General features: G+C 35.3%; 2 protein-coding genes across 4 annotated transcripts in view; one reads left to right on the top strand and one right to left on the bottom strand.

The window, feature by feature from the left end:
- Positions 1-1675: 1675 nt before the first annotated feature.
- On the top strand, positions 1676-4318 carry LOC138140263 (ATP-dependent Clp protease proteolytic subunit-like). The gene is made up of 4 exons (XM_069061146.1): positions 1676-2520; positions 2575-2888; positions 2941-3058; positions 3959-4318. The coding sequence occupies exons 1-4, from the start codon at positions 2488-2490 to the stop codon at positions 4217-4219; spliced, it is 726 nt and encodes a 241-aa protein (XP_068917247.1). The 5' UTR covers positions 1676-2487; the 3' UTR covers positions 4220-4318.
- A 423-nt stretch (positions 4319-4741) lies between these two features.
- The window catches only part of grh (grainy head), a 71174-nt gene continuing 51391 nt past the window's right edge, over positions 4742-24524 (bottom strand). For 2 of the 3 annotated variants that reach the window (XM_069061136.1, XM_069061138.1), the window contains 12 exons: positions 20696-20992; positions 15436-15730; positions 13783-14460; positions 11495-11667; positions 10947-11109; positions 8699-8810; positions 7752-7846; positions 7544-7699; positions 6588-6767; positions 6161-6538; positions 5807-5871; positions 4742-5471 (listed from right to left, as the gene is read on the bottom strand). In XM_069061136.1, the coding sequence (XP_068917237.1) occupies positions 5345-5471; positions 5807-5871; positions 6161-6538; positions 6588-6767; positions 7544-7699; positions 7752-7846; positions 8699-8810; positions 10947-11109; positions 11495-11667; positions 13783-14460; positions 15436-15730; positions 20696-20992 (2719 nt within the window). In that variant the 3' untranslated portion in view covers positions 4742-5344. The remainder of the gene's footprint in view (positions 5472-5806; positions 5872-6160; positions 6539-6587; positions 6768-7543; positions 7700-7751; positions 7847-8698; positions 8811-10946; positions 11110-11494; positions 11668-13782; positions 14461-15435; positions 15731-20695; positions 20993-24524) is intronic. The other variant, XM_069061137.1, reaches the window with a different exon arrangement.

Raw genomic sequence — 24524 nt, 5'->3', positions numbered from 1 at the left:
CTAAAATGTAGATATTTTAACTTCAATCTTCTAAAATGACAAGAAAACATAGCGAGTAGTAAAGTACATGTTCTTTTAAACGTTACGAGTTCGTATAGTTTCGAAAATAAACTGATAATAATATTCGTTTAACTAGGAAAGTTGGGATTGTACACTGTACATTCATAAAATTCTTAAAATAATATTGATGTCATACAAAATCAGCAGACATACTATAAAATGTATGTAGGTACCCAAAGTATGATCTTATTGTTTTTATTGTATATTCACAAAATCGCACCATGGATGACGATTAGCACCTACTCACTTAGAATATAGTGTCAATAATGTTTAGTTTATATGTTTTCTTATTTTTATAACTGCAGTAAAAAATCTTGTTCAACTGTGTATGTGTTTCTTGAAGTTTTAATATTAATTATGCATTAATTCGTAATTTTATGTAGAAAACAGACTGGCATTCATGTGAAACGTTTTTTTATTTTAAAGAATCTTATTTAAATTATGATATAATAAATAAAAACACTGATTTTTAAATGACGTTCACAAATTAAAAACTCAGTATATAAAATGATATTTATTATTTTTATGACTAGTTTACTAATCAGATAAAGCTGCAAGCTTATCTAAAAAAAATACCAAGAATTTATACAATTGTTGTAAATGGTTCTATATTTCATTTATTTCAGATAATGGATGTATGTAGTTATGCAACTCTAAAAAATAAAATATTTATTTCATTATTGTTGACTCAAATAAAATATGGTTTTTAACAAAAACAAAAATGTCATTGCGATAATCAATTTCCAATATCTAAAATCAATCTACTTTTCAATTAAATTCTATTTGAATAAAAATATTTACGTGATCTTTATAAACAGAACTATGATAAATTTTATTTCAATAGTAGATACACTTAACTGAAAACATGGCTAATGTTTCCTTCTATAATTTCAAAATCCAATGTCCGATACGCCTCTGATAACATTACAATAATATAATCTCTGGTGAGTGTAATGTGAATGCTATTTTCGTACTAAGATTGGACATAACAAAATTTGGATTTCGGCAAATTTTAAATTAACACCATATCTCGTCGACAAATTTCTAGAAATATATCTGACGACAAGATTTTGTAATACCTAATCTGATTAATACATGCTTTGCACATTTGAAAATAGCTTCATTAAACACTGACTCAGTGTACCTTGTTGGTCATCCACGCAATTGCATATTTTAAAATATCTTAGCAATAAATTGGAAATACAATTCGTGCTAGGAATCGAATATATATTATTTATCTAAATTAGACCATTTATTGAAATCATATCTATTTATAAATCAGAAAATCTTGGGAAATTTACGTTGTATTTGTTGGTAAAATTCTGGATTAGATAAAATTAAACGAACTTGTTGAACAGACAGTGGCGGCTCCAGAAGGTGGAACGCACAGGCCGTTGAAAATTAAAACTACTACTTTATTCTACGCCCATTCATGAGTTTATTCCGCGACTCTATTCTTATGTTCATGTATTCTTCTCGCTTTCCTGTTTTCTTATTTTTCCTTAATAAAATAAGTGTACAATATCCTTATCGTCTCTCTTAAAACCCGAATACTTATAGCTATTTGATTCCTACTGTGATAAGAAACAGATTAAGTTAGCGTAAAAAATGTGACGAGTGTAGAGTGTAGAAGTTGCAGGTTTGTTTAAAATTCACCGGTTTTTGCACTTTTTAATCGAACGAGCCAATGAAAAATAAAATGATTAAACAAAAATTTATTATCGACGTTTCTTAACGGATATGAAATTTTTTGCTGATTTATCCATAAATTTTGAAACTTTTAGGCAGTATTTTACAATGAATTAATAAGTGGTGACAGTTAGAAAAAAATATAGAAAATATTATCAGACATTGTGAACGAGTCTCCACTGTTTAGAAGAATCTGATGAATTTTTAAACTTGCGTGACAACTACTACGGGGAATAGTGAAAAGTCCTTGATAATAACGACGGTTTAAATAAAAATTTTAAGTAACGTGGAATATAGATAACAGGATTAAAACAAAATGAGGATTTTTTTGAAGAGGCCTTGATCAGAAGTTCACTTACTCCAATTGGGTTAATACCCTGAACAAGACCTTGTAGAGAAAAATTGTAACCAATTTTATTTATTATCGGTTTAGTACTTTATGAGGATAATTTTATTAACCAATTAGAGAGAAATTAGAATTACAAAAAGTATGTTAAACAGACCTTTCCGATAATTGAATTGTTTATTATTATGATGGTCTTACGTATAGCTGGTTGTATCTCAAAATTGTGTTTATAAGGTTATGTTGTATTATTTTTAAAAAATTTCACTAACTATTTAGAAATATATTGTATACTGACAGCAAATGCTCCTGTGAATATTTTCTTACCGGACCCAAATAATTCTTACACCAATACTTGCCAAGCACATTCGCTATTTTGAGGTTAGGTAGCCACAATGTTTAGGCGACAAATTTTGAATAGTACCAAAGTAAGTTTATCTATTACGTTTTACAGTATTTTAACATCCACGTTTTGCTTCTAGATTTTGTTAAAAGTAGCGGAATGTGGGTCATCAGTGCGAAATTTTGGACTTGTTCCCATTGTGATTGAACAAACTGGTCGAGGAGAGCGTTCTTATGACATTTATTCACGTTTGCTGAAAGAGAGGATTATTTGCTTGATGGGCCCCATCAATGACCCAATGAGTTCACTCATTGTAGCACAATTATTGTTTTTACAGTCAGAATCTACAAATAAACCTATCCATATGTATATTAATTCACCTGGAGGAAGTGTGACTTCAGGATTAGGAATTTATGACACAATGCAATACATATTACCACCAATTGCAACCTGGTTTATATAGTTTTTATTTGTATGAAGTTTTTTTTATCTAATTGAATTGTAGGTGTGTGGGGCAAGCAGCTAGTATGGCATCACTTCTTCTAGCTGCTGGGAGTCCTGGAATGCGTCATTCATTGCCACATGCAAGAATTATGATTCATCAACCATCAGGAGGAGCACAGGTATAAAGAATGTGTTTTTAGTACAGTACAAAAAATTAAAGCAATTGGCAAAAACCACCAATATTACATGAAGAGTTTTTGTTATTTAAAAACCAAGCAGTTAGTTGTAATTGAAGAATATTTGATGATCAGTTGTTGAAATTGTATTTTACTTGCACCACATGGTCAGTTTAAGGGTTGCTTACAGATGTTACACATATATTTTTTTAATGTTTTCTTAAAATCAAATAATGAAATTGTTTCACTTAAATGATTATTCAGTTTATAATTAAATGATTTTGTTTGTATTATTGTATTGTTCAAGTATAAAAATTAGTTAAGTATCTCCTGAAAGCTGAAAAAAAATGTGGTGTCACGGTTTCTTCCTATATTTAGTGATCAAACTCATCTACATATATTTATATATGTTTTCTGTAATTTTATAATGTTTTTCAGTATCTGAATGATTTATTCCTAAATTGAAAATTTCGTAACTGTATTATGTAATTCAAAAAACATCACGATGCATGTTTAATTTCATAAATACCTATAAAATATAGCTTTATATACAAAAGTACCAGTATAATTATATAATGTTTGTGTAAATTTCGATCTGTTGTGAATTTTCGGAGATGACTAACGTTATTGAACTAAATTTATAGTTTATTCTAAAGTGTTTAGACACTGGAATATTTGGTGTATTTTTGTCTTTTATGCACGATAAAAATTATTATAAAAAGGAGTTAAAAATCGCCTAAACAAGATCTAACAAGTGAGAGTATTATATATCTGGACATAATTAACGTGGACAAAGTTATCATCATATTGAAATAATTTACAGACGTCAGGAATTTTACTAACACTAGTTTTAGTTTAACCGTTTAATTCTGATGTTAACAGTATTTTGATTACGGATTATAGGGCCAGGCATCCGATATTAAAATCCAAGCAGAAGAAATTCTGAAATTGAAGAGTCAGCTCAACAGTTTGTACGTAAAACATACTGGATTACCGTTGGATCAAATTGAACGAAGTATGGAGAGAGACACGTTTATGGGTCCAGCAGAGGCTCAAACTTTTGGTATTATAGATAAAATATTAACTAGTCCACCAAAAAATAAAAGTGGGAACGAAGATAGCGAGCAAACTAGTGTTAGTGAAACATCTCAGGAGAAGAAATGACTTTTTACATTTAATTTATGTACTATATACATTCTTTATAATGAAAATGTTTTGTCAGTTTGGTTTATGTTGGTTAATTAAAAAAGATTTAATGGAAAAGAGACTGTTTTAATATAGAATATTTTAATCATATAATGAAATACATATTTAAAAAAATCTTATATAATATTGCAAATGATAACATTGTTCATTAACTTATCATTTAATTATGATAGTTATAGAGTACTCTTACAATAGATAAAACTAAATGCAGAGAGCTATCTTACTAAGTTTAAACTAGTCTAATATCAAAATAACACGTGTACAACAGACTATAATTGTTGTATACGAACAATAAATTACTTGAAATATACACGACTACGATATATAGTCATATCAGTACCATGTGGAATGTCGGGATTAAAAAAAAGTCCCATGCTAATTTATGGAAGAATCAGTAAATTCGACGTACCCAAAATAACTCTGATTTTTGAGAAGAGTTGTTCGAAAAATTAGATTAATGATAAAGCATAACTCAGGTACTTATAATTTTTGCGAAATTGTTCATACTCGCAATATAATGAATGTCTGGGCTACAATGTTTATATTCTTATCACAACAAGGAATGTATACCTAGTCTAGGTCATGGCTTGATCTATGTACATGTCATAAAACTCTAAAATCTATATACAAATGAGTAATTTTCTTATTCCCAACCCTCAGATCATTTACATGATTCAATTTTGAGATCATTGATCACTTACGACCAAATATTGATGGAAGAAATTAAAAATTATTTATAATAAAAACATCTAAAAAAAGTAAAAACAATATAATAAACATTGATCCATGTAAATAAATTTCAACATTACATTGAGTCATTTTTTTTTATATTATTTCATAAATAAAAAAAGAACATTAGATGTTAATGATCATTTTAATATTTTATAAATAAAAGATCATAAGAAAAAAATATAAAAACAACATACTAACAAAACTGATAAAAATGATTGAGTCTAAATACTATGAACAATTATAAAATTCTACAATAAAATTCTATAAGTAATTAATATTACATTGTATAAAAACAATCACAAAAATCATGATATAATATGAAAAAGTACATTACTTATTATGGCAATTCTTTCAATGGTCAGAGAGTTCTACAAAAGTAATATCAAATAGGTCTTCTTCTACAATCTTGAGCTCCAGCAGAAACAGGTCTTCGTTGCAGTAGTACGCCACCATGTCGTCATCAATCTTGGCCGTAATGCTACAAAAATAAAACATTTATTATAAACAGGCACACGGACGAACAGACAGACACACACTCACGTATAATTTTTATTATAACAAGAAAATTTGGGATGTAAGTAAAGTCACGAAAACAATTACGTTCCAAATTTTTTTGCTGGTTTATGTAACGTTTGGATTTTATTTTAAAGGTAAAACAAAAAATAAACGAGAAGTGACGTAAAGATTAAAAGCAAAGATGACAGAAGCAAACACCATTTTAATGCACAATAAAAATTAGTAAAGGCGGACTGTTAATGTTTAGTATCAAGTTCACTCTTCACAAGTACTCCAACAAAATAAAATCTAACTTACCCTTTTTTGTTTTTGCGATACAAGTTATTTATGCTCGAAGCGCTTATTTTGTACTTATTCTCAATCTGCAAAATAAGGAAAACAGAATTAATTTTCGACTTGCAATACGCATTTCTGTCTTTCTTCATTTAGCATAGATTTAGAAGAAGTACTGAGCTTTTTAATTATCTACACGTGGAGTTAGCAAAAGTGAACTGATCCCACGTTCATGAATGATGTTATTAAATCCCAACATGCCAGTTTAGTTTGTTATTGTTTTGTAACAGACCGATGATGTGTAAAAGCCCAGTACGTCCAGGTCCATGCACATTAAGCAACAAGCTAAGCGTTATGGTTGGGCTTATCACAACTTACCGCATTCAGTAAACCGGCTGTTGTGGGGGGCACCACGTGCAGCGGAGTATACACATCGTCCACTTCCTGGCGCACGTACAACATCACCCTCTCGTGCAAGGGGGGCGGTCCTGCGCTTCCCGGACCGGACAGCATTTTGGTCCGTTTCAAGGGTGGTGAGAACACGTTGCCGTCAGTGGTCATACTGTTGTCCAGGATATTGTCTTTTTTGTCGGCGTCTGGTGGAAAGTGGTTGTGGAACTTCAGTGTGGGGGTTGTGGGAGGCTTGGCGGCGGTGTGGAGAAGGAAGGGAGAGCCAGACTTGACGTGGTCCACGGGACCTGTCAATGAACTGTCTGTGTCGTGAGGATAGAAACCCTGCAATTCCATCGATGTCAACTGAAATCACTCCGTCAAAGACAGAAACCCTAAAACAACCCGAACTCACCTTATCTATGTCTTCGGCGGGGGAAAACAACACGGGGGGCTTGTTCAAGTCGCTCATCGAGTAAAACTCCGACCGTTCGCACATTGGATGGTACAATTCGTCTAATTTTTTCCGACCGGTTGCTGTCATTTTTCGCTTTGCAGCTCTTCTCTCCTCGTCCCGTGTCTTACGTTCCGCTCCCTTCAACAATTTTATTTATAATAATACTACAATGTACAATTTGGGAAACCAGTCGCACGCAAAAAAATTGTCTGAATTTAACTGTCAAAGTCACTTGTTTCACCACCTCCTTGATTAAAATACGATTGCGTAAATCCCACATTAAGACGTAACACGATCGACCAAAAAATAGATATGGGGCGGCCATGGAAAACAACATTTCTGAAAAGGTGCGACGTAACTTGATTAACTGTCACCTGTCAATTGTAACATTCACGTAATTTTTATTTTAACAAGTTTCACTCGAAAATATTCGCTTTTTGAAATGAGAAGGAAAAACTGCTGCCCGGCTTTATCTTGTTTATTGGAGATTCCGCAAAAACTCTTTATAATCGCAGGTAAATATGAGTGAAGCAGTTACGCCACATGTATCCAGGAAGTTTCTTTTCAGCGGCCGTCCCTCATCTTTTTGCCTCGATAATGTTGTATTTTAACAACACATTTTAATCACAGGTGGAAAACCAATACAATCCCGCAATTTAACATTTCCCAAAGTTGATGTTCACTTGTTTTGTTTTAGGTACATACTCCAAGAAAAATTTCTTTTATTGTTACCAGTCAGATCTTAAGTATTGTTCGTAATAAGATGAATTACTAAAAATGCATGTATTCGTCGTGGATAAATGATAACGCTGGTGAACGACAACAATACAATTTTAATGCTCGTAACACATACATAGGACTAAATGACGGCAATTTATGTAATCGCTCGGTTACATACGTTCTAAATTTCTTACCTTATCACAAAATACTTTGATTTGGCAGTACCCACGATGGTAAACGGCAGTATCTCGCGGATCCTCGTACGTATCTATTTGTAAATGTAATGGCAAGCCTTTGACGCCCTTTTGGCTGCTGAAGTCTGTACTCAAACATTGCACTGCTATGTTAATCTACAACGTATTGCATATTTTTTTGAATTTATACGAGTGTTCGATGTATTACCTTCGCCGGGCTTTCTAGAGGATTCCAGTAAATAGCTATGGCATTGTGCGCTACTTCTTCTATACAGCCTACTAACCCCACACTGTTCTTTGTGTCTGTGTAGAAGAGAACATGGTGTTAGAATAAATAAAATACGTAGAAGCTAACTTACCCCCACAAAGTTAGCGTGGAAAAAAGTAAACTAAGTTAGGTATTTGTGCGATACGATTTGTATTACATATGTAGTTTTATGAATCAGTGTCATTATATATACATATTATGTACCCCACACACACATACTGAAGAACAATATAATATCGATACTTCCCACATCCAACCTACACTTCGAAGCAATAACTAATTTGAACAGGTCAAAAAGATATTGGGTAGTTATTTGTATCTTTATTACAAGATTATAGAAGCTGAATTTGGAGGGTGATTGTAGAAGAATACGTTTAATAGCTATTTTGAGATGCACACGCGATGTCGCTAATATCAGTCGACAGTAAGCATTAATTTAAATACAATTTGTGTTCGGCCATTTGCAATAAATAATTTTCTATAAGTGAGTAAAGGTAAAATAAAAATATTCTCCAGATAAATGTGAATATTCCTCAGTTACATGCAGACATATTTACTTGTCTGCAGGTGGACGTTTGACCTTTACAGAGCATCACATTAGCAATTTATATTTAAATGAAGCTACTATTTATTCGGCTATAAAATAACTTTCATGAAATAAAATAACTAAAAATACCCGTTGAGCTTTTGTTGGTTTGTTTTTAACGCAAACAGTGCTCGAATGGAAACCACAATTATGATTAATTAGTGTTACCGGTGACGTTTAGCGGAATGCGCGATGGCAAAAAAATTGGGTTGAGAAACGTATCTGTGAAGGTTTTAATTGCCGCATCGAGTAATTAATGCGAAACATCCCGATAATTAATGGATCGTTAAACAATACTGACCTGCATCTAAAATTCGTTGTTTGACGGAATGCTGTCGACCGTGCCAAAACTGCCACGCTTTGATTTCATCTTCGGGGCTCTTTTCTTCTCGAAACATCAGCATAACAATGCTCTGAAAAGAAACAAAATCACGGTGTTGGTGTTTGCGATGATAAAGAAATTCCAAGTGAAAATTAATTAGGCGCTAGGAATGAATGTCGAGGCGAAGTGATAAGGGTCATTTAATTCCAAGGTTGATCCCAATTAAATTACTAAATTACATCATTTACGCAAAGAAATCATTATAGACGATGCAATCATAATAAAACAATTACTTTGATTGATCTTAATTATGTGTATATAGGAGACAGAGACTTTTTCGTTTGTTGAGGTCTAGTTTTTATTATCTTGTTATTGATTCTCTTTAATAAGGGAGTGCTTAATTGGATTTTACGCAGAATGAATTATTCCACCGATAATATTTGGATTATAAAAGATTTATTCTAATTACTAAGTTTTTCTACGTCGATGCTTATCAATTTTTACTCTATAAATGGCCTAACACTATACAAGGCTATGCACTTTGTATCGGCTCATTTATATGCAAATTGAATACAAATATCACAAAAACTCTACTAAACTCTGTAAACACATTAGCAGCATAGGTTAAGTCACAATATTTTTAATATGAAGACCATTTCAAGAACTTCTACTCCTGTCATTTATTGTCAGCCCTCTCCGTTGAGAATAATGTGATCGAGAAGAAAGTCAATGACCGTTTAAGTTTTAGTCGTCTTTAGATAAACCAGTCCTTTTAAGGTAAAAGGTGCGTCATTTAATTATTTGACAGAAATAAAACGAAACCTTTTTTCATCAACGACTCTAATAAATTATTGTCATTTAAACTCATAACTTATTTATGTATTATCGCAAGGTATTAACGTTTCCCACTGCATCTGCACTGGCAAACTGGTCAACACGTTTCTTCAACTACATAAAAACATGCAAAATGTTAGCAATCGGGGCTTCAAACATATGCTCCGGGTGTATCTATGGAAATGCGTGACTTTACTTGATACATCTCATTACACTCCTGTAATTACCGACAATGTTGGAAGAATTGTTATTATCTGGCGTACGAAAATAAAAGAGAAAATCAGATTTAGATACATAGATTTCACTGCATCACTATGCAGGAATTACACATGCATTTCGCGTTTGACTTTCTACCTACATTTAATACGGCAAAAACGAACAAACAGAAGGACGTACCCTGTTATTTACTCTTTATAATTGACTATTTTATTGCTGGGGTTAATATTAGGAAATAATTGCAACGCTGACATTTGTCTAATTACAAAAAAATTTAAAGATTGCTCTTGAACACGTTGTTGCCATTACATGACCACTGCAAACAATATGCATAATATATATGTATTTTTTTTTAATCTGAAAACGTACAAAATAGATATGTGCGAGTTAGTTACAAAGTTATGAAGTAATAATTTTTAATGACGGTGTTTTATGTAATTGCGGAAAATTGCTAATTTAAAAAATATCAATTAAGAAGTCAGTTAGTCATGTGTGAACTTCGATCAAATTACACACACATACGCACACATTTACAACTGTAGTTGTAATTTGCGTGTCATATTAAATTAAATTGGCGATCAAAGACGCATTTACGCAACTGCGAAGAAAATCATCGTCCTTATCGAGGGTTGACAGTTGGTTTAGTTAAGAATGCATCAATTGCTGATACAATGTACGTCGTTATTATTTGTAATTATTTGAAATGATTAATAACTCGAGCAATAATTAGTGTAATTGGTGGTAACGTCGTACCCCACGTTTGTTCGTATGGATTTATGGATAACTGAAATTGTCTTATTAGAAATGCACTCGTCATGCGTTAGATGTAAAGATAAGTCGTTATGGTACGACCATAACAGGCAGTGATGTCACGGGACTTGTTTTTCGGCCAGATTCCCTCCCGGTAATTGGCTGTTAATTCTTTCATAAATTTATAATTAACCGAAGGAAAACATTCTACATCAACTCTCATTACACACAAAAATGTCTCTGATTTTTGCAACCCAAAGAAACACTTATCGAAGACGTGTTCTTGCGATAAATAAACCCACGACAACACTCTACTTCGAGTTTCGTTTGTCTTTGCTATCCATCACTAATTAGTGAACCCGCGGAAAGTGAGTGTTCGCCCCTGTTCCAGATATTGTGTTCAACAAACATATAAATCGGATCTTACCTTTACTGTCTGTGATTTGAGCTGTTTGTCAGGGTCTGGAATATAGTCTAAAGTTATTCCGTAAAATTGGCCTTTGTTTATGTACGTGATTCTGTCGTCTTCGCGCCTCTGAGACGTCGAAATCGGCGTTTCTAGCTGGTATTTGAAGCCCACCGGCGAATATCTGCAACACAACGTAACAACAACATTTTACGCGACAATAAGCACAACAATTAGAGAGAGACGGCTCGCTACACCGCATGACATTCTCGCGCTTTTCAAGACCCAAAAGTCATGTTCAGGCATTGGACAAAGATTTAACGCGAAATTTTTGACCTAATGGTGTATTCATAGAAAACGGGGAAATAAAAACGCAAATTCTTTTCTGTCGGAGTCGTCGAACAGGCTCTTCGATAGTATTACAACTGTTGTGCCGCATGACATAAGGCACTTGTATCAAATGACACTGGTTGAATCGAGTTTATCCAGTTCACGGCACTGGACTATATTGCGAGGTCATTTCGAGTAATTCACGGTTTATTTTTCCTGTTCCTGCTACAAATACTTACATTTTTGGAATCTGGATTTTGTCAGCGTCATTTTGACGGCCAAAATCGTGCCAAGGTCGACTTCTACTCGTCGATTGAGATCCGGGAGATTGAGAATTTGAGCTGCTACGTTGAGAAATCGTTAGGGGGTCCAGAATGTTGGGATTGGGGCAAATTTCAGGATATTCGTAGTTCTGGAACAAAGTACTCGTTTACGAACGTGAATGCAGAAAATAAGCAATTTATTCACTACAAGTAGGACAATATGAGGGTAATGAAAGGATGAAAATATCAAAACGGACATTTTTCGCATCTGTTCAGAAATTTGATATTTACCAGGAATTCTTTGTCATCAGACTCGATTTAAGATTTTGTCTCACACAAATTCGAAAATAACTGACAGTATAGGGCTTTAATTTGACTCTGACGACCCGACTAATAAAACTATAATATTCACCAAATGCAGGGAGCGGTATTGTGTAGTTGTATTTCCCAAACTATTACGATTAAATCTGAATGCTCCCTGCAGATGAGGGATTGAATATTCATTCGAAATTTCTACTTGATTTGCCAAGAATTACAATAAAACGGTCAGTTCACCTGGTGTCCCTTCGATGAACAATTGAATATTATCGGTTTTATTAATTGGGCCTTCAAAGTCATTTTAAAGCCCTATACCGCCTAATATGACACAAAATTCAGATATTTCGGCTTACAAGTCATCAAAAATGAGATAACGAGGTTTCAAAAGTTTTTTCAAACGTCAATTTTTAAATTGTTAAGTAACAAAGTTGATTTTGAATGTGCCTTTGAAATCGGCGAATCAGGATTACTTTTCCTATCACAATTTAAGCTGCAAGACAAAGCCATCTATTATACCAATTAAAGAACTGGTTCGTTTGTGTTTTTTCAAGTTTATTACCTGATGTCTGCACTAAAGTGCTACGACCTATAGGTACAATGAGTTATGAAAAAGGTGAAAAAAAATAAAATCAATTTAGATGCTAAACAGTAAACTTTCTACCTAAAGTTAGTTATTTAAATGGAATTATAATTGCTCATTAGGTTTTTAAAGTAAAGCTTTTTTCAAGGACTATCATGATAAAAACTTTGATCTGAAATACATTTTAAAATAATTAATGAAATTGTTATAACGTAAAAAATGATTTATGGAAATATATCAAAATTTAATGAGATAAGGAGACAAAAATATCGAAAAATTACTTTCTCCCGATTTTACTAAAACTGTGCATAAAAATTAAAAAAAAAAACCGACATTAATATTAAAATAATGATGTAGTTAGAATTAGTTTGTTTTTGTGAATCGAAAGTGTAGAATTGAAAAATATTTTAATGGTAAATGAAAAAATAAAGAGCGCCTCATTTGAAAACCTGTAGAAAACCCATCTTCGTTGATCGGTAAGATTTGGTCTCGAAAAAAGTTTAATGGTTGTTAAAATTGAACATACAGGGTGTCTCAAAATTCGCGAATTCCGGATTCAGAGCGTTGTAGGGGATCACTTCAGTAGTCCAAATATGGAAATAAAAAAAAATCGGGACTCCCCCCACAAAGATACATTGGTCTGAAGGTACACTCTTTGAACTGCGTTTTCTGCTATGTAATTAAAGTGCTTATACAATGTGATCAAGAATGACTGAATCTGTTGGTAACAATGAAAATTTGAATGATTTTGGTACCACTGTAATGTAAACGCATTTCCGGTTGTCAGCTTTGACAGAGTTGATAGGCGAATTTGACGTTTACGATCAAAGGGTCATTTTTGTAATAGGATAAACATACCCGACATAACCTATTTATTTTTTAAATGTCGTGTCAAGTTAAAACATCCGGTCAGTGCCAATTACGAAACAGAAAAACACCAAATTTTTTCAATTGTTTCATTGCCAACAGACTCAGTCATTGTTGATCACGCTGTATCTTCTTTAGGAAGAGCGAATTTTTTTTTTAAGTATTTTTCGAGCTCCACTACCACGCTCTGAATTCGGAATTCGCGAATTTTGAGACACCCTGTAAAAGTTATGATTTTGTCAGTGCAGTTTTCACGTGAAGGAAAACATTTATAAAAAAACCAAAGGAGCCTAATCGAAAAATCTTTTATTTAGTTTCGAGTTGAGAGCATTTAAAATAGTTAAAAAAATGTGTTCTTACAATTTAAAAACACTATACATTGTCTCTGGTTGAACAGTTGGTAATCTAGAAGGATTTTGTCCGAGAAGTGTGGTGGGTGGGTAGTCTAATGAAACTTGATCGTCGAATTAGTGTTGTGGGTCTGTCTTGGGGTGCTCACCTGTTGCAAGGTGTTCTGGTCGCGGGGCGTGATGGCATCGGCTCCGATGCCGCTGTCCGGACTTGGCAGGTCGACAGTGAGGCCGGCGGCCGTGGCGGCGGCGATGACGCCCTTGCTGTGGTACGGCTGGCGCACGTAGCGCTCGACGAAACTGGCGGCGGTCCCGCCACCCCCCACCTCCTCACTGTATCCCTGGGTCTGGCGCAGCTGCCCCGAATAGACCGGCTCCGGGGTGGCGCCCCCAGAGGCGACCGTCGTGAAGTACTCGCGGTAGTACGGATCGGAGACGGCGAACGCCGCCGAGGTGGCTGTCCTGCCGGGTGCGGCGTAGGTGGCGCCGCTTCCGGCGCCGCTCTGAGTGTACTGCGTCGCATGATCGCTGTAGGGGATCGGCGAGGGGGTGCCGCTGCCGCCATGGCCGTTGTTGGTCATGGCGGCGAATATTTGCGTTGCGTACATGGCCGGCTTGATGCCATCCGAAGAGATGAACTCGATGGGGCCCGTGTTGGAGCCGTCGGCCAACAAGCTGCTGTGGCTGTGGGTCGACGTCGGCGTTGCGTTTACGCTACGGGAACCGTGCTGGGGCGAATTCAGGCCCCGGTGGCTCTCGTCCTTGACCGAATTCACATCCACCACCAGGTCTCCGTGCTGACCTCCCGCAGAGGACACCAGCACGACCTATAATAACCAACAACAACACCGTGTTACTGCCGCCCTCCAGCTCTACTTCAACACCGATAACTAACTAGCTAGGTAGGTAAGGTAGCTACTCATTACTGGCAACCATAGATAGCATTGACACTAGACAGTAAACACACTCCGTTCCAGCGGAACCCTCAACACTCTACAAAACTTCACGTGGAACGCAAACACCTCAAAAATACTTTTTATGACTTATCCAACAAATTTTGTTTAATCCGGACACACAAATACACGCAGGTACACATAACTACTTACATTAACAAAACAATTACTGACATTTACACGGGAAAAAAAAACTCAAAATATTAATTAATTAATCGAACGATCACACAATTCATAACGTTTCATGTGATTGGTGTTTATTAAGACATAAATTAATATAGATAGATATGTAATAGATATGTAATTAAAATGGAGGTGATAACCACTTTCGACTTTTCGCGATCGTCTGTAGAGATCAAGGAAGTTGATAACAAACAGTAGGTATTTCCGGTTAAATCGGAAGTGTAAGTCGTCGTGTTACATAGATTATCATTAATTATCAAATCGAAAATGTGATCCTACGATATTGGAAACAAAATTGCATCAGATCGATTGATGATCAATGAAAGCAGTAGGTGGTTTTTGTCTGTCTCGCAGTGCATCGAGGTAAATGAAAAAAATGTAAGGAGTGAATAACGTTGTGGGGGCAGGGGAGCGCATCACATGGAGTTTGTTTTCGAGTTTGTAGGGTTGATAAGTTCGGAATGTCCGCTTGTCACTGATTTGAACCCAACTACGACATGCACCACTACTTGAACTACGAATCAAGGCTCTAGAATGTCCCTTAAGCAGATATCATTCAGGAGCTGGACCGTCACACCCTCACGTGTCACTTTGTAAGAACAGGCGAGCGAAAGACAGACCCGTCAGCGCCACTACGAATGATAACACCTATGATACACTAGTCACCTTGTGCCTGGGCTGCTTGCTGGTGATGATGGACCCGTCCAAACTGACAGAACTGGGCGACGAGCACTCCAATTTCCGGTGGTGGCTGAGGTCCTCGGGTTCGCGCTTCACCAGTTGGAAGTTCTGGGCAGAGGCGGCGGCTTGCGTGTAGCCGACGTGTTGGTTAATAAATAAACCTTGCAAGTCTTGCGAACTGAGCTGGGGAGGGGTCGGCAGTTCTAGCCCCGCCCCGCTGACCAGCCCATTGGTTGCTTTCAGCTGGGACGTTAGGATGCCTCCGGCCTGGGAACTTGCCCTGCAACAAATTATGTCATGTAATTGGGTGGTGGGAGATGCGTTCGCCGATGCGGCGTATAGAACGCACCTTACACACAACGTAAACGTAACGCCGATAGACGACCACTAATAATTACGACCGCTAGAATGCGAACCCATTCATTTCGTTCATTCATTCGAATATAACAAACCAATTACGCGATGCACTCGAATTTTATGCTTACTACATGCACACTTGATTTGTAAAACTACTATTCTTCATTTATTTCAGTCTTGTGGGCGATTTAAACGATTCCAAGAAAAAAACTCTCGTTTCTATTTAAATACGTACATCATGACGCACATTCGACCAATCAATTTTGATTAAGCACTTGCTTTGCACAAAATCAACCGCCACAAATCGATTCATTTTCTCCATTTATTTTTCACGGGGAGAATGAACCCCGAGATAATATTTAATTTTTCCATTAGTTTATAATTTGTCCGTTGTAAACAACACTGTTTGCACTGAACGATGTTTTAAGCAAACAGTTAGGTAGGCACTTGTTAAATTAATTTTAATAGCACTTTGTAAAAATTATTCAACAAACAAAAATACAAATTCTGATATCTGCGCATCTGTGTGAATTGAAAACTACGACATTTTTGTGTCAATTATTAATTAATATTAGATAAATATTTATACAGGGTGATTCTAAAATAAGTCTGGAAAAAAACCCAGTAATTGGTGATGATGAGAAGAAGTCATAGCTAAAAAATTTTCTTATAAAAGTTTTTTCGTTTTCGAGATACAAATGATTGAAAATTTGGTCAAAATTGCTAGTACGCTGCTGAGTTAAAGGTTATTATTTTGGTAGTTTAGCAACAATACTTAATAATCAAAGGTACCCGTCAGTCACAAACGTAACCTTACTCCTCTCGATCATTTCCATAGAAACATTTACACAGCAGTGTGCTGTTGTTGGAATCATGGTTGCTAATGAAATGAACAAATTCGGACAAATTTTCCTTATTCATAGGCGTTGAAAATACAAGGATATAGGGTGATTTCCATCCTTTTGATTTCACCTCCAAAAGTCATTTACGCATAATTCTTTTGTGTCAAGGATACTCCACATTTTTTTTCTAAACTTATTTCAGAATCACCCTGTATTTAGTTTCTTCTGCTGTTATTATATTAATTTATTTTCGTATTTGTGTTGCTTTTTGTATTATTCTTTCATCTGTACATTTTTGTACTGTCCTATTAATGGAAATTTCAATATCTTCATCATCATCATTATTTATTTATTTATTTATTTATTTATTTTGACATTTCCCTTTTTCAGTTCTTTGTAGGTACATATCTATTACATTTCCCTAAACACTTTTATTTTATTTTTATGGTAGTTCATGTCTTTTACCTATTGTGGTTTTTAAATGAAAATAAAAATATGTATGTATGCAATAACAGGCTAAAAATTTGTACTTAGTACCTACATATTTTGTTAATAAGTATGTATATTTATCAATTAATTTTTCAGTTCCATAAACAAGAGTTATTTATTTAACGAGTTCGTGTGTAAATAGGGCTTTTTTGGCACTCGTGGGTCTTTAAAACGCTCGTTTCACTCGCGTTTTAACCTGGCCCACGAGTACCAAAAAAAGCCCAATTTACACAAGAACGAAGTTGAATAGGTATAACGTTTTTTTTTGTTCAACAAGCCCCTTAAAGGCTCCAAATCGCTTAAAATCTTTAAAATTAGCTTGACGTTTCGTTTTGACAAGTTGTGACATTTATCAAAATCCGTTCACACAGGAGAAAATTCTCAAATTCTGACAGTGTCGAACAAAAAAATATATTTCCAAGTAACCTTAAATAATTGAGTTAAAAGTTCAACTACTTTAAATAAGTATGTTGCTCGCAAATGAGAAATTTTATGAAACCTATTTTATTATGTACCTATTTTTGATTTTTACATACATTTTTATATCTAAGTCTTACTATCATGTGTTCAAATGAAAACCTCGGCTGAGTGGGCGTTGAAAAAGTAAACCATTTGGAACAGTGTAAAGTTTGAATTTCCCGTCGTTTGACACGAATGACCTTGGATATATGCTTCGAGAATAGGAATCGTTAGTTATTCTATTTTTAATGTAAAACATTGCAAAAAACAGAAAGAGTTTTTGTTTATAAATTTTAGGATTTGAATGCCCGATACATTTACTAAGAGAGAAGATTTGCGGTAGATTTTGTTTAAATGAATCTGGCTTGAAGAACGTTATTTTTAGTACTGGCATTTTAACTTTTAATTTCCTGGTCAGGTCTACAAATCAATATCTTCCCTGGTAAAAAGCTCTGATTGGATTAAACTTTCGGAGTTGAATAAAAATAACGTATGTTATCCGTCGTACGAATCTAAATAATTCAAAGCAGCATGATGACGAACTAAATCCGCATTTCCCAAAGGGGTGTCTATTTCCGGAGGCAGCATCTTTGGCTTTGCAGCACAATATCCTACATACCCATGTATTTATAATCCCGCCTCATTAAAATGCTTATCTTTGATCTGCATTGTAACGTGATACTGATAGTATCAGGTTGAAACCCTCGGCTTTAACAAATTATATTAAAGAAGGTTAGGTAGAGACCTGAAAATTTGAGACTTGTCGGGATCAATTCTCAACGTTCGTTGAGAGTAAAATTTGAAATAATAAAAGTAGAAGTTTCGAATTTATGGAGAAGAGTTGTGCGTGATAAAAATCCCGTTTACAATCGTAAATAAGCATTTATTGTAAATATCATTAAGGGTTACGTCTTTATTTATGTAATATTCATCCGTAGGTATATTTATCGAAACCGATACATGAATGGTGGTTTTTGTATGGCAGCGCAAGTCGTAAAACGAAAACAACGGTTCTGTACGACCAAATAAAAAGCCAAAAGCGTGTTTTATTCGAATGCAACAGTAATAAAACGTCGATATAAAATTTCTTCGGCATCGCATTTCATCCTAGCACCCCTTCAGACGGCCGTATATTATCCTAAGGATGTTCGTCGATATGAATAAGAATGGTCCCGAGCACAATGCCGCTAAATTTGTATAAGAAATCGCACGTAAGGGGTTCGGTACCACAATGACGGCGGATGAGTGATGACATGAGCGCGTCTCGATTGTTTCACCGAACTGGGTCCCATGCCATTTTGTTCCAACTACCGTGTAGATATCATTTCGAGCGTCTTCCGCAATGTTGGAAACGCAGACCGGTCTGGGTGTCTGCTGCTCCTGTCGAAGGTCTCCAATAGGTGTTAACCGGTAGGAATTATTTGGTCGACTTATTGCAATTATCTGGCGTTAGAATCTAGAATCTAGCCGAAGACTGGTTCCGAGGTAATCGTGATCGGCGCGACCTGCACCCGGTCACCTTCACAATGCCGCGTCCACACGCCAAATGCACGAACACGTGACTACTTATAGGTTAGGTTGTAGGTTAAACGGGGATATTCTGCATTTTTTCCAATTTTTTTCCGTCGCACCTTACTCAAACATTTTTACCCTTGACTATTATTTAAATCGCATGACTATTTCATTGTTTATTATTTGTATTTTTTTAAATACCTAAGTAACTGGCAACATTCTAAATACATTACATACGAAGCGAACAAACATTATGGTATCTACCTAAGCGAATATATAAAATAGTTTTTAAGTGATACTTGATCATTTGCTACCTTATTCTTTTTTCAATGAACTGTGATTTTTTGTAGATAGATCTAGATTTTTTTTTAAACATTTCCAAATGATCAAATTTGAATGATTTTAATTATTAAGGTAGATACTATACGTAACAAGAAAAAAGTCACTATTTTTTTGAAGATGATTTTGGCCTTCCACAGGTTATACAACACTAAATATCATGATAATAAATTAATATCTACCTATTATTAATCAATATTAATGTATTTTTTGAACATCACATTTTACCAAAGCAGAATAAAATTAAATTCCATCGAATTCGTGACACTTGTACCTCCTAATGAATCCTTTTTATATCGTCGTCGCTCTGATGACAGCTTTACTGCCAAAACGCGCGTCAGCTTCATAAAAAGTGTATTTGATTTTAGCACAAATTGTCAGAAGTGACAATATTATTGAACATTGTTAGTTTTAGAAAAAGTTCGATAACTTGTGACAAAATATTTGTGTATTTCTTTTTATTAATGTGTCAAATTTGTGTGGTGAGAGATGTTTGCTTTTTTTAAAGCGTTTGCGGTTCGTGTCTTGGTCGAGCGTTGAAGTCTCCGAGTAAATCGGTGTTGTGGCCGCAGGTGGTAGTCGTTTTCGAGAAAAAACGGACTAATTCGCCACCCACGCTTGCAATGAATTATTTAATAGGGGGGAAAAACTTTTAAATACGGTCTAAGATGAAAGCATTCCTGAAGAGTCAAAGTAAAAATGGTCTCGAATTAAAAACGTCTTGGTTGAAATTTATAGCAGCAGTCTGCATTATTGCACTATATATTACACGACACAATAGGATTAAAGTAAAAAATGTCCTGAATAGCGCCTGTTTGCTATCCCAGACGGTTTGCATAATTTGTGCAGATTTATTTGTTGGTCGCTAGTTCGATTTGGTTGCGAGGTGGACGTCGATGTTTCATTTAAATATGTAAACACGGTGATTGAAGGTAGCGTGATTTCCAAGTGTTTAGGCTCTGTCTGCCTGGAGGGCCGTAATTTATAGAGATAACCAGAGCCGCATCCGAGTCATTAGCCCATCACGCCCTGCCTGCCTTTACGATTTTCAAGCTCCATTTCATCCCAACCCCCAAACCTCGACCGCTTTTGCTCTCGAGCCGACTTTCACATGGATATTCTAAACGGGGCGCGTGAATTAGTGTAATGAAGGGTGAATTGTGTCAAACGTAAGAGTGCGATCGCTAAACACGAAGCTGGCATCGAACTGTCCATTAATCAATCATAGTAGCCATAAATCAACTTACGGCCAAATATCTGCCAGTTTGTCTTTGGATTCCCCGGAAATCGGCTGAAATTTGTAATATTCGTAAATTAACCCCATAGCTGTGGACTGGTCTTCGACACCGCCGCTGATGTTCAACATAGCTGTAGTGGCGGCTGTTAAGGGGTGCTCGTATGTACGCCAAGGGTGTTGATCCTCAGGAGGCGCCGCCCCCTCGGGCAACTCTGCCATACCCCGTTGAACAACTATGGGTAAGTCTCCGCCACTGCTAGATTGATGAAGCGTATTGCCTTCAGACTCTAAATTATCTCTCCGTTTCCTGCAACAAAAGCCACTGCCAAATTCTGGACCCGCAGAACAATATGGCGAGCCCTGTGTCACTTGACGCGGAGCTCGCCGCATTACACCGCAGGTCATAACCGACGACTATCCGTCAAAATCCAAGATTCACATTCAAAAAAAAATCCGATCAAACCGAATTCGTTTCCGTACCGAATTTCAAGATTTTTGACGTTTGGAATATTATTCGATCAGCTCAAAAAACCGTTCTTATCTCAAATTTTTCATTTTTCTCTTCTCTAACATTAATTTTGCGTGAGACACATGAAATTTTAAACTTTTTATACAAACATAATGCAATAAAAGAATAGTATCTACAAATACAACAGATTTTCGCCGCTATCCTCCAAAATTGTGACAAAAACTGACTCTTTCATAACTAGTGTCTTTATTTTTAAATCCACTATACAGGGTGTCTCAAAATTCGCGAATTCCAAATTCAGAGCGTTGTAGAGGAACACTTCAGTAGTCCAAATACGGAAATTAAAAAAAAATCGGGACTCCCCTCACAAAGATGCATTGGTCTGAAGGTGCACTCTTTGAAAAAAACGCACTAATTTATGGTGTAGATGATTGTGGAAAATAATTACGTAAAACAATTTTTTGAAGAATAGCTTTACTTTAGAGTAAAAAAAATCTTAAATCTTTGTAATTAGGAAAAGTGGAACGGCAACGTAGCTAGAATAGTATTTTGTCACTGTAGATATGAAGGCTGTTATAATGTATTGAACAAAATTAAAGTGCTTATATCTTCTTCAGGAAGAGCGAATTTTTTTTCCTAAGTATTTTTCGAGCTCCACTGGGTCCTTCCCTACCACGCTCTGAATTCGGAATTCGCGAATTTTGAGACACCCTGTACAATAATATTAATTTTCGTTAATACATAAAAACAAAAACAAAATTAAAAGGACTACTCGTAAATTTCAGAAATATTTGTTTAGTTTTCAGAAGATCGATCGCGTTCACAATCTGATGTAATTTCACTCCAGCATCTTCACCTGCTAATTTAATTTATCTCTAACGAATTAATAGTTCGAAATTGCCAAACAAATCGAGAAGTACATGGGCGGTTCTGTAATTAACGTGATGACCAATAAGTCTGGCCACCACGTGATGTGTACTTTTCACTTTGTACCAACTGTAACGGCTCTTTTCTGAAATTTTCTCACCTTCCAGCTAAATTTGACATATTTTGTACCTGTCGGCACATCAGTCTCATTAACTAATTGATTTTTAAGCGTTCAGACAATCTTGCGCGTGTGTGCTTTGTTGGTACGATAAAAGCTTCTGTGTGACTTACAATTAGAAGCAGTTAAACGCGTTCACGTATTGTTTCACTCTGTACTTGTCGCAGGCATAATTACGTTGGTTATTTAAATTGTCATTCATTGAGCCCAGGTGGAGTCATAGTAATTTGAAAAAAAATCGTTTTCTTTTTCAGTTTTGATTCAGAATCGGTATGCAAAAGCTCGCTTGCATTCTGTTCCACAATAACCACGGTGGTATGGGCAAAAAAGGGGAAGGACCTTTGGGAAATTAATTACGTTCAATCTATCACTGTCGTCCTTTTAGTTACACATAATATTAAGTACACAATTCATTAAAAGATTTCACATCGCATTTTCAACGACGTAATTGATCGCCGGCGATATATTATTTTTTAAATGTGATTTTTATGGTTGTCGGTACCCATGACCTTAACGTAAACGCCAAAGTTAATGAGGCAATTATTTTGTAGACTTCGATAATATATACAGGGGTGGTAGGTACGGCGCGCCAAAAAATTTCGTCAACTGACCGCCAGTGTTCCCAATTGCAACACTCGCGGTTGACAAATGTCAATATCATGACTAAATTCCAAAATGTAAAAAAACAAATTTTAATGTTATTTATTATATAACAGAACCTTTAACTAATGAATTATATATAAAGTTTTTGTGGAGATAACGTAGAACATAACCCACTTTTCTCTATAGATCATAAATTCGGACAGATATAGATCAAGTTTTTTTAATTGAGGATATAGGCAGATTGGATTAGAAAAGTGGCCGTAGATAAAATTAAAATTCATTAGCGGAAAAAATGTAGACGTGATATTTATAATTCGTTTAGCATTTAAATTCGTATCGAGTTATAGTTTGGTCTAATTAAGGTAATTAACATTTTTTGGTGCGCGCAGTGTGAGTTCGAGATATATCTTGGTCCGGGTCGGAGGTTGGGGCGGATGCAACATAACTAGATAATTTGTGGTTGAGCGTATTATAACGGCAACGCCTAAATTATATTCAAATCGAGCGTGGTTATAAGAATATTAATTTGGGCACTGATTAAAATCGGTTCGGTTGACATTTAAAGCGATTACATAGATAACTAGATTCTATATAGACAGTGTTGATATATTCGCGAAAGTTGTTTTAAAATGACGAATAGCCATCTAAGTTCCACTAAGAAAAAATTCGACCACACCCTTTTAATTAATGTCAAAGATTTCAATGGTTGTCATACTGATAGTGTCGTGTCTGTGTATAAAACAAGGAAAGAATATTGAACTGTTGTAAATAATGATTTTGTGAAATTGTCGTATTTTCTCTGGCTTTTCTTGGATCACTTTCAAATCGATTTATTTATGTGTTTGTTACGTACTTTCCACTTGACTTGATATCGATAAAAACTGTAACTTACGCCCACCAAACTCATAAATCACGACATTTTTTTAGGTTAGTTTACCCAACTTCCACCTTACACGTTCTCTACTTGCATATTATTAAATGACGTCTATGGAAATATTAAATTTCAGACGACTTTTACACAAGATTCTGTTGCGCCAAAAACTTTTGCCAACACTGACGCCCTGACATATTTCGACAAACTTACAAACTGCACTTCCCATTTCATTCAATATTACGTCTAGTTTTTGTCCAACAAACAACGTAGGTATCTCTATCGCTATCTTAAGAATATCTCGAAGTTAATTGTGTTTGTGTCTCAGGTGTTACAGTTCCAGGATGTGGCAGTACTGGAAATCGCTTTAGAAAGGAAAATATCGCGTTCAAATGCAATTTAGGCTTGGTCTTGCAAGCGCCAAAGACAAGACATTTGTCTATAAATATGGACATACTATTTTTTTTGAAAAAATGCGATTAACCCATGAATCTTCAGTTGGTTCAATCTGATCACGTGTTCAGTTGATCACGACTGACTTAATTCTGTAAACGGGTCCTTAGAGTAACAGTTTAATTCGGGCTGTAGGTGAATAAAAAAAAGACCAAATGTCAAAAAAGTTAACGTCAACAAAATTTCCAGTGCGACATTGTTTACGTAAGTTGTGTATTTCGTTATGAGGAAAAGTAAAAATATTTATTATTGCATTTAGATTGTCGAAAAGAGTTAGTCGAATGTGGTCACGTTTTATTTTATCGTAAATTAATTTAAATAAAATCGGTGAATCATTACCAATAATTAAGTAAAAACCACAAAGTTGCCATCTACATAATTATGCAATCGTGTTTTTG

The sequence above is a fragment of the Tenebrio molitor genome, chromosome X (assembly GCF_963966145.1).
Source record: "Tenebrio molitor chromosome X, icTenMoli1.1, whole genome shotgun sequence".
Taxonomy (NCBI): Eukaryota; Metazoa; Arthropoda; class Insecta; order Coleoptera; family Tenebrionidae; genus Tenebrio; species Tenebrio molitor.
This window is presented reverse-complemented; position numbering and strand designations above follow the sequence as displayed.

Coding starts and splice junctions, on each gene's coding strand:
- LOC138140263 (XM_069061146.1), top strand. CDS start 2,488: ATGTTTAGGCGACAAATTTTGAATAGTACCAAA. Junction 2,521..2,574: donor AAATTTTGAATAGTACCAAA/GTAAGTTTATCT, acceptor TTTTGCTTCTAG/ATTTTGTTAAAAGTAGCGGA. Junction 3,059..3,958: donor AACCATCAGGAGGAGCACAG/GTATAAAGAATG, acceptor TACGGATTATAG/GGCCAGGCATCCGATATTAA.